We start from the raw sequence: 10,354 nt of genomic DNA, 5'->3' as shown, positions 1-10,354 counted from the left end.
TCCATTCCTAATAAATTTAAAATAATTAGTATAAACATATTATTTCAATCAAATTTCTAACTATAAACAAATTTTTGGATATTATTGAATAAACATACCACAACTGACTCTCATTGATTATCAGGAACTCACTGCTAATTATGGTACGTAATAGAAATACTACTATGGATGACTACACCAATATGACTAGCCAACTTGGCAGCTCCATCCAACACAGGTTGCCCACTTTGACTGAAGTAGACGTGAATTTTCGTGTCACTCAAATTAATTTATTTATCACGTCCCAATGTTTTTTTTTTAACTATGGGTGTGTCTTCTTCATGTTCAACAGCAAGAGACACATGTTTTTTAGATTCCATAATACTTGTGATTTTGAACATAATTATACGAAATATCCAAGCTATCTCTCTAAATATCACATAGTAAAAAACAACCAATATCCACTACAGTTACTAGACCGTTATACATAAAACATCCTACAACCAATAATATTTTACAACTACAAGTCATACTGTGATTCCCACCTTAAATAAGAGTTTCATGCAAAACAAATGCTGAGTACAAATATAACAACTAATTTTCATAAAACCATTCAGCAAACCACAATACTTAAACCAAACAACCAAAAAACATCATGCATGCAATAAAGGTGGTTAGGTGACGTAGGTGATGGTAGAATATGCATAAAAACATAAAAAAAAAAAAAAATATATATATATATATATAGTAAGGAAAGCAAAAAAAAATGCTTGTAGCGAACTAGAAAAAAGTACAAAAAAAAAATACACACATATTGGTAAAAAAGAGGTGCAATGGCATTGAGTGGTTAACGATCAGCAATGACGAGAGAGATGAAGAAACCAAAAGGCAAACTAAATGGGTTTGTGGTTTACGGGTTTACACGTAATGTAGCTTTTTATCATTCATGGTATTAGCCGTTTGGTTTTCCAAAGTTTAAGTATGGGGAATGAACCTTTAAAAATGATTATTTAAAGTGTTTGCTTACAAAAACACCATAAATGATCAATTTATATTTTAATAAAAAGATTATTTAAGACGTTTGTGTATAGAAAACGCCTTAAATAATTTTTATAATGGATTATTTAACGCGTTTTTGAATGAAAAACGCCTTAAATAATCCCCTTTAAAAAATATAACAGGATTTTTTAAAGCATTGTCCAACCAAAAAAATCTTAAATAATCTTTTTAAAAAAATATTGCAAGATTATTTAAGGCATTTTTGGTTGAAAAATACTTTAAATAAGCCCCTTTTAAAAAGTCGAACATGATTATTTATGGTGTTTTTCAACCAAAGAAGCCTTAAATAATCTTTTTAAAATAATCCCCTTTAAATAAAAGGGATTATTTAAGGTATTTTTGGTCGAAAAATGACTTAAATAATCCTCATATAAAAAATAAAAGGTATTATTTAAGATGTTTTCTAGCTAGAAATGCCTTAAATAATCTCTAATAAAAAAATAGAAAAAGATTATTTAAGATATTTCTAGTTGGAAAACGCCTTAAATATTCCTATACCTTTTTTTATATAAGAATTATTTAAGGCATTTTTCAATCAAAAATATCTTAAATAATCGTCAATATTTGTTCATTGATGATATTTTATAAATAAAAACAACAATCAAATAAAATATTTATCTTCTTTTACTATTAAAAGCATCATTTGTCGTTTGGATATTTATTATTAATAAAAGCTAATGAAAAGTTGTCAATTAAAGAGATTACGGTAATTATTTAGGAATTAATATATGTGAATTCCTCCAAACTAAACAAGTGAATCTGAACACACGAGATGCCCTAAAAATGGAAGAAAACCTCGGGTATCGCATTTTTTGAAGGATCACACTTTCCCAAAAATCCAAAATTCTACGAACCAAATTCCCTATTAAGATTTTTCATATTCTGTATTTTGTTTCTAATGGGATTGTAGTAGCTTTAAGATTTTATATTTTAAAGAAAACTCTTAGTTTGATTTAGATTTAAAATACTAAGAGAAAATGAAAAAATTAGAGGGAAGTCATGAAGAAATAAGAGAAGAAATGGAAGAATCAAAGGCAAGTTAGAAATTGAAGAAAAAAGATGAGAGACTTAAGGAGTAAAAAAAGAATCAGGAAAGGAAAAAAATATTTTGGGGCTAGGGTTTTAATATGGTAAAAAAGGATTGGATATAATTGAATAAGTGATTATTAAAAATCAATAATATATATTAATTATTTTAAATATTTAATTTTCATCGACTTTTTGATTAGGTCAATTATCATTTACATGTCTGACATATGATCGAATAAACTAATTAAATTGAACTATACATTGAACTTAAAACAAAACAAAAATAATCGAATTGATTTTATCTAATTAAATTGGTTTGAGTTTTTTATTTTGATTATAATCGAAATATGCTCTCCTCCAATAAAGGTCATGGGAACTCTATTCAAATGGAATTTTGGATTTTTATTTTGTTAATTTCCAAACCCTAATCAAAATAAAAAGAATGAATGAAACCATTTTTTAATTTTTTTTGAAAAAAGAATCACATTTTTAGGATTATTTTTAAGTTTTTCCATTTAAAATGATATTCAATCACTAAGGAAGCAATACATGACCATTTTTTCTTTCAAATGTGGTGCATGTAAGACACGTATAATTTTTCATCTAAAATATATTTTTAATTGTAAATTTTCAAAAACATTTAATTTTAATTTGTACAAAATGATATGTTTAATCTCGAAATGAGCCGCATTTTAAAAATTTAATCATAAATTAAATATTTAACCTTTATTAAAGAGGTTGTGCTATGCTTATGTAAACATAAGCATGTACCATACGTACATCCATGCATAATGCATGTATTGAAGATTAGTTGAACTTATTATCATTATATATTTTTGGTTTTTAAAATTGCATTGAAATTAGCTATTCCAATTTAAAAATTGATATTACTAATCTACTCCACTGCTCATTCGATGCAATTTTGGTATGAATTCAAGGCAAAGATGAAAATTACAAACAAAATGGACCATTTTTCCTTGTACAAAATTCCACTAAAAAAAAGAATTGCTAGTATTATATTATCCAATAGTTTTTTATTTTCATGATTTCTCAATCTCATAAATAATATTGGTTTGATTTTTTTATAATTAAAATTTTTTAATTTTAATAATTGATATTTTAAATGTTTTATCAAACTGACTTAAAAAAACATATTTAAAAACCCCAAGGTTTTTTTAAAAAAATTAAAATATATTTAAAATTAAATTAAAAACGTTTGACCATCAAAAGTCAAATTTAAGAAGCTAAAACTGACAATGCTTGATTGGGTTGAATTCATAAAATAAAACGAATACTTTCTTTTTTTTTTTTTTTTAATGTTTAAGCCTACTCTATTGTATTGAATTATACATAAAAAGTTTAGATCTGACGAACTCGGTTACCCACGTCGCTCAACTATAATTCATAATAAATAAATAAATATTGTTTTAAATGCTTTAAAAAGGTAAATCTGATATTTTTATAAAAATTTATAAACACCAATTATTTCAAAACTCGTACACCCATACCCATCGTACATTTCAAAAGAGATTTGCACAAGCTCTTGACTTTGGATTGATTTTACTGATTGTGTTTTTGTTTAATTATATTGATTCAAGCATAATCGTCCTTTTCTTTTTTTTTTTTTCCTTTACACACGTTGGTAATTTCCGTGGGATAACAAACTTTTTTTAATAAACAAATGCTAAAATTTTAAATATATATATATATATATACCCAAAAATAAAAAGAAAATGAAGTAAAAGGAAAGAAAGGCCAAAGCTGAAACCACACATCACCATCTTATCGAGGTTGTTGGAATGCTGAAATATAATGAAAGGAATCTCAAACGACAAAAATCCAAAGTCTCCCCAACTTTGTAAGTTTTGACAAACTCAAACTTACTATTTCATTATATCTTCAGTTATCATTGAAACGAATCTTGCAGTTTTCAAAGTTTTTCAAGTACAACTCAATGACTGTCAGACTTACAGTTTGAAGATGTTGTAGCCCACGAAAGCGACAACGAAAATAACAACTTATTTTTATTCGTATGAGTGAAAACAACCTATTCAAAATTATAATATTTGATGTACTTCGAATTTCGATTCAAATTAATTTTAAATATTAAATATATTTATTAAATTTGAGTAAAATTTTAAATTGAAATATAAAATATAATTAAATTAAATTAAATCAAATTATAAATTTTTATTAATTTTTATATATATTTTAAATTTTTATAAAATAAAATTAATTATTTTATAATAAATTTATTTAAATATATTAAAAATCTTATTAAAATAATATATAAAAATAAAAAATTAAACATTAAAAGCCAATAAATCAAATTAAGTTAGTAAAATTCATTTCGTATCAAATTGATTTAAAAATAAAATCAATTCAAATTTAAATTAAATTTTTAAAATTTTATAATACTATATATTATTTTTTAAAAAACTGAATGGTTTGACAACGACAAACAATTTTACCTTTTAACGCTCAAGCAAAGTCCAAAGTGTAAAAAGCATATATTGATTCAAATTTTCTTATATTCATATTGCTCGGACAAAATCTAATTAAGAGACCAGTCCCTCCCCCACCAGGTCTATTCCAGTGACCAAGTCTATCTACGCAAGCAAAGTGTCCCACATGATGAAGGAAAGAAGCACTGAGAAATCAATAATCATCAATCAAAGAGTGGGCCAAAAGGGTTTTTTTGACAAAGACCAAAACACACAACAGGATCAGAAATCTAGACCAGTTATCGCTTTTCTCCGGTGTTTGTTAAGGCAAGAACCTGTTCAAGGTTTCAAAGGCGTTGTTCATAAAAAGAGTAATAAGGTCACTACCATAGTCACCAAACAACAATCATACGAAACTTGTCTGATTCTTTTCCAATCTTCAAGCTCAGCAAATCTTGTCACGCCTCACACCAAATAATTTTACTAAACACCAAGAATTACACCGTTCAAATAGCATTTCCAAACCAACTTCAGGCAACAAAACCATCCAATTAACATGAATAATGAATTAAATACTTAATTCAATTGATCTATGTAGACATTTTTAAACATCTTAAAGAGATGAAATTTAATAAATTTAAAATTCAAATCTCAATACTTACAACTTTTTTTGTTTTTTCCAAAGCTTTCTAAAAGGGAAAACCATAAGTGATAAACCCGTATTAACAAATTTTCAAACAATAAAAGGGATTACTATTTACATTACATTTTGGACTTGCTATTAAAGTCTAAAACTTGGAAAATTGTCAAACTCAAATTTCACCATTTTGACTCATTTGAAACTTTTAGCTTGTTTTATAGTAATTTCATGGTACTGTTAAGTCTTTACTTCAAAATAGCCTAGTTGAATAGTATAGAAAATATTAGGCAAGAAAACACATGGCATAATAATTAGTAAGCATTACATTCAACATTCAAGCACACTAATAGAACAAAAAACAATCTCGACACATTTATAAAACACAACAAAGAGACTAACAGAGATCATCATTAGCACTAATCATCCTCTACAACAACTTTAAACCAAAGAAAAAGAAAAATTTCAAAGCCTCAACCACAACAACAACAACATTAAACTCTACAAGAACACTTAAAACACACATAATTATCATACTAACAAACACCGTCCAAATTCTACAAACAGAAACTACAAGTAAAACAGTGAGCACCACTACAAGTTAAAACCATTAAAAATCCTAGTTAATGTTCAACACTCACTTCAGTCAATGCCGAAGCCTTCACCTTAGGAGGACGTCCCCTAGGCCTTACCGTGGCCGCCGTCATAGTTGTGGAACTCCCACCTATTCCCCCTTCCGGCCGCGCCATCTTCCTTGGCCTTCCGCGGGGTTTCCCTGTCCCAGAAGCCACATTAGGCTTGGGGGACCTAGGGGGAGCATTGGGGTCCTTAGGAGGGCGGCCTCTAGGCCTTGCAGGGCTTAAAAGCACACCCGTTGGCAATGGAACCTTGGGTTTTGGAGGCCTACCACGGCCACGCCTAGGTGGGCCATTGGGGTCAGCTTTCATGTAATTGTTTTTGCAAAAAACAAGCTCTCCAGTTTCTTTCATTCTATTAAGATGGTGAGAAAGTAGGGTGGTATGACCAGCAGGCAAATCTCCATACTTGGACTCAATGTATTTGGATATTGAAGTCTTGTTTGAACCATTCTTGTCGTTCAATGCTTCAATGGCATTAATAATCAGCTGCATGTTGAAAATATAGATGAATTTTTTAGATTTCATGCAATTTTAAGCTAGAAAGCTCCAATTTTATGTTTAAAAGTTGAAAAATTAAGAGAATCAAGAAAATAAAAATAAAAGAAAGAACAAAATGAGAAACTTAAAAGGAAATTCAATGAAAATATAAGTTTTTCTGGCAATTCTGAAAGAAAAAACCATTTTTTTTTAAAAAATAAAAATTTTACCACAAGAAATGAAAAAAAAAATCAGTGACAAATGAAGAAATTTATGCAAAGAACTCAATTGTAGATGAGATTTTTTTTTTTTGGAAATGACAGTTTTAAACAAAAAAAGTCTTTTTTAATTGCCATCTTGAATCAGTAAACAAATAAAGATCAAATTAGATCAAACTCTACCAAATTTGAGGTTGAATGAAAATGGGTTTCTTTTAAATTCTATGAAAAATGTAAAACTCTCTCCAAAACTAAAAAAAAAAATGCAACTATAAAACAAAATTAAAAGATCAAATTTTGATCATGGTTAAAAGTAAAAAAAGAAAAAAATTGTGAGGGAGAGTAGATGTACCTGTGGGTAAGAAGGAAGTGGAGGAGGTTTATTGACCTCTTCAGTAGCCATTAATTTTGCACACATACAAAATAGGACAAAATTTCAAAGAAAGAAGGTAAAAAATAGGGGAAAAAAAGTGATAATTCCTTCAACAAAGCTTTAAACTTAAAAGGACAGTCCCCACAAAACCTCTCTCTGTTCTTTGGTTTTCAATTTTTTTTCACAGAGAAACCAAAAACCCAAAGCCAAAACAGCTTAAGCTACTGTTTGATGATCAGTTCCAAAAAAAAAAAAAAATTTTAATTGTTTATTTTGGGACTGTGACGATCAGACGGTTTAGACAATGGATTCACTTGGATTTATGACTCGGCGTTATAAAATATTGGGGGATGGGGTTTTTGGGAAATTTCTGGGCTTTCCCCATTTTCCAAGCTGTCTAATATTTTACCTATAAAATATAAATAAACAAATTGCTTTGGGAAAAAGAAAAATGTGGTCCCACATTTGAACGAATCTATGAATTAAAAATATTTAAAATATGCATTATTATGAGTTAATGTCAGTTTTTTTTTAATTACTAAAAACTTTTTGCATTTTGAAGCTTTGTAGCATAACTTTTTTATTTTTTAATTTCATTCTTTTTAACATCCTATAGGTAAAAAATGTTGATGGAGGATTGCTACCTTGTTTCTTTTATTTTTCTCAAAATTTTTTGTTGATTTTTTAATGATTTTAATATAAAGAAAAAGTGTTGAATTTTTTTTATAATATTGTAGGGGTATTTTCATAATATTGTTCTGAGTTTAAATTTTTTTCAAAGATTTTAAATACGAGTTCTTTCACATATATTATTTTCTTTTTTAATACAAATTCATATTTTATAAATAATTTGAATATTTTATGTTGTCACTTATACGTTTGATATAGGTAAATTAATAATTATGAGTGATTTGTCATCTATTAAAATGTATGATGTTAAAATGTAATTTATAACCTCCATAGAAATTAATAACAACATGATTAAAACATGATTTAAATAAAAAAATAAATAAAGCATGAGTTTATCATAATTAAAACAAAATGTAAATAAAGCATGAATATAAATAAAGAACTTGGATTAAAGAGTGTAAACATCTAATTTTATTTAGACATATTTTAATCAATTATGATATTTTAAAAATCAAGACCTACATATTATTCAAAATTTTAAATAAGTTGATTCTTAGAAAGATGGAAACAAAATAGTAAAAATCAAATGAAAAAGTCAAAATTCAACTTAAAATTTTATTTAGTCCAAGTTGTTAGAAATTGATGGACTTTTGTCAAAATAAGGTCAAACTTAAGATATTTTGAAAGAATCAAATCAATACATTGGGTTTTTGAAAATAAATTTTGAATTTTGAATGAAAATCGGCAAAACATCAAAATACCCTTGAAGTGAGATAGGGTCAAAGTTTGTTAAAATTGATCAGAATCATTTTATTTGGTCAAATTTTTTCGAAGCCTAATGTTTAATTTAAAATATTGAATTTAATATTTTAAAAATAATATTTTTTAAATTTAATAAATTCTAATTTTAGTTTTTAGAAAAATTCAATATTTTCAATTTTTTAAAAAAATTTCTACATTTTTTTAAAAAATTTCTACATTTTTTTAAAAAATTAAATTTTAAAATTTCATTTTTTGAAATTTTTTGTATTTTTTCAAAATTTAGTGGGTTATCCCCATTTTCCAAGTTGTCTAATATTTTAATTATAAAATATAAATAAACAAATTGCTTTGGAAAAAAAAAGTGCGGTCCCACATTTAAAAGAATATATGAATTCAAAATATTTAAAATATGCATGCATTACTCTATGTTTATGTCAGTTTTTTTTATTACTAATAACTTTTTTGCATTTTGAAGCCTTGAAGCATAACCTTTTTATTTTATTTCATTCTTTTAATATCATACGGGCAAAAATGTGGACGGAAGATTGCTACTTTGTTTCTTTTTCTTTTCTAAATATTTTTTTTTGTTGATTTTTTCAAGACTTTAATATGAAGAAAAAAATGTTGAATTTTTTTTTAATATTGTATGAGTATTTTTATAATATTTTTTTGTTTAATTTATTAGGATGATTTTAAGAACATATTCTTTCGCATTATATCATCTTGTTACCTAATACAGACACATAATTTTATAAACAATTTGAATATTGAATATTCTCTGTTATTATTCATATATTTAAAAAGATACAAATGAATTAACAATCTTAGATAATTTATTGATTATTAAAATATATGGTGCTAAAATACAATTTATAACCTCCATAGAAATTAATAACAACATAATTAAAACTTGCTTTAGATAAAAATATAAGAAATTATTTAATATACTGATAGTAGAGTTTTTTAATTTCACAAACGGAATTAAAATGATAATACATGTCCCTTTTTTTTTTTTAAATTAATTGTTTTAAATATAAAAATGACATATGTCATCATTTTAATCCCGTTTATAAAATTAAAAATTTTTACTATCAGTATATTTGATAAATTCTTTAAAAATATGAATAAAACGTGAATTTAACATAATTAAAACAAAATGTAAAAAAAGGATGAATATAAATAAAGAACTTGGAATAAAGAGAATACTTTAGATAAAAATATAAATAAAATGTGAATTTAACATGATTAAAACAAAATGTAAATAAAGTATCAATATAAATAAAGAACTTGGATTAAAGAGAATAAAGTAAATCTACTCTATGCAATCCTAAATATGAAATAAAAAAAAAATGAAATATCTTTAATGATCTACATAATGATGGGTATAAAGATCTCTTACACTATAGCCTACGTGATATGTTATAATTATGTACAAATGCTTCTACTTGCATTTGTGGCCAAATGCATATTTCTATCACACCAAAAGCATAACTCTTTCGATCGTTTCTCATCAAATTCAGTACCAGTTCGAATCTTGGTAGGTTTGTCAGGTTGCTGATTTTTATGTTTGGAAATTGATATTTGCCGGCAAGGATTGATTTCTTTGTATCATCTTGGTGGATGATTTAACTTATAAAATATGCTTATTTAGATTTATTCAAATGTTTGAAGGAATCTTATTTAAAAAATTATGATAATTAGATTTTATTAATGAAAATTTTAGTGGGTGGAATATAATGAAATAAAAATTTCATGTAATAAAAGATAGCGAATTTATTTATATTTTTGAGCAAAATTTAAGTATTTATTTAAAATATTATTCTTTAATTTTATTTTAAAACTCATCCTATGTGTAATTACTCAAATCTAAGATGACTCGTATCTAAAATAATCTATCTTTTTTGGTTGCAAAAGAGGGCTAGTGCTCTTACAAAAGGGGAGAGGAGATGATGGAGTAGAACCTACACCTTACATAATTTTTAACTGGCCTCTCAACCACTAAGCTAAAAGGGGAAAGTCAAAATAATAATCTAACTATCACTCGACCAAACCCGCTTGAATGTTGTCTCAACTCTCAAGTCTCAACCAAGTTGATAGTAATCGATACT

General features: G+C 26.1%; 1 protein-coding gene across 1 annotated transcript; it reads right to left on the bottom strand.

The window, feature by feature from the left end:
• Nucleotides 1-5,528: 5,528 nt before the first annotated feature.
• LOC111306289 (HMG-Y-related protein B-like) lies at nucleotides 5,529-7,151 on the bottom strand. Its single transcript, XM_022904190.2, has 2 exons — nucleotides 6,834-7,151; nucleotides 5,529-6,272 (listed from the first exon to the last, which is right to left on the bottom strand). The coding sequence occupies exons 1-2, from the start codon at nucleotides 6,897-6,899 to the stop codon at nucleotides 5,772-5,774; spliced, it is 567 nt and encodes a 188-aa protein (XP_022759925.2). The 5' UTR covers nucleotides 6,900-7,151; the 3' UTR covers nucleotides 5,529-5,771.
• Between the last annotated feature and the right edge of the window lie 3,203 nt (nucleotides 7,152-10,354).

This window comes from Durio zibethinus, chromosome 21 (genome assembly GCF_047325235.1).
Source record: "Durio zibethinus cultivar Kanyao isolate XHJ-2024 chromosome 21, ASM4732523v1, whole genome shotgun sequence".
Taxonomy (NCBI): domain Eukaryota; kingdom Viridiplantae; phylum Streptophyta; class Magnoliopsida; order Malvales; family Malvaceae; genus Durio; species Durio zibethinus.
Note: the sequence above shows the minus strand (reverse complement) of the source record. Positions and strands in the feature narration are given on the sequence as shown.

Excerpts from the sequence above, each read along its gene's own strand:
- LOC111306289 (XM_022904190.2), bottom strand. The coding sequence starts at position 6,899 with ATGTGTGCAAAATTAATGGCTACTGAAGAGGTCAATAAACCTCCTCCA. Across the intron at positions 6,273-6,833 it reads CACTTCCTTCTTACCCACAG|CTGATTATTAATGCCATTGA; the intron begins GTACATCTACTC and ends TTCAACATGCAG.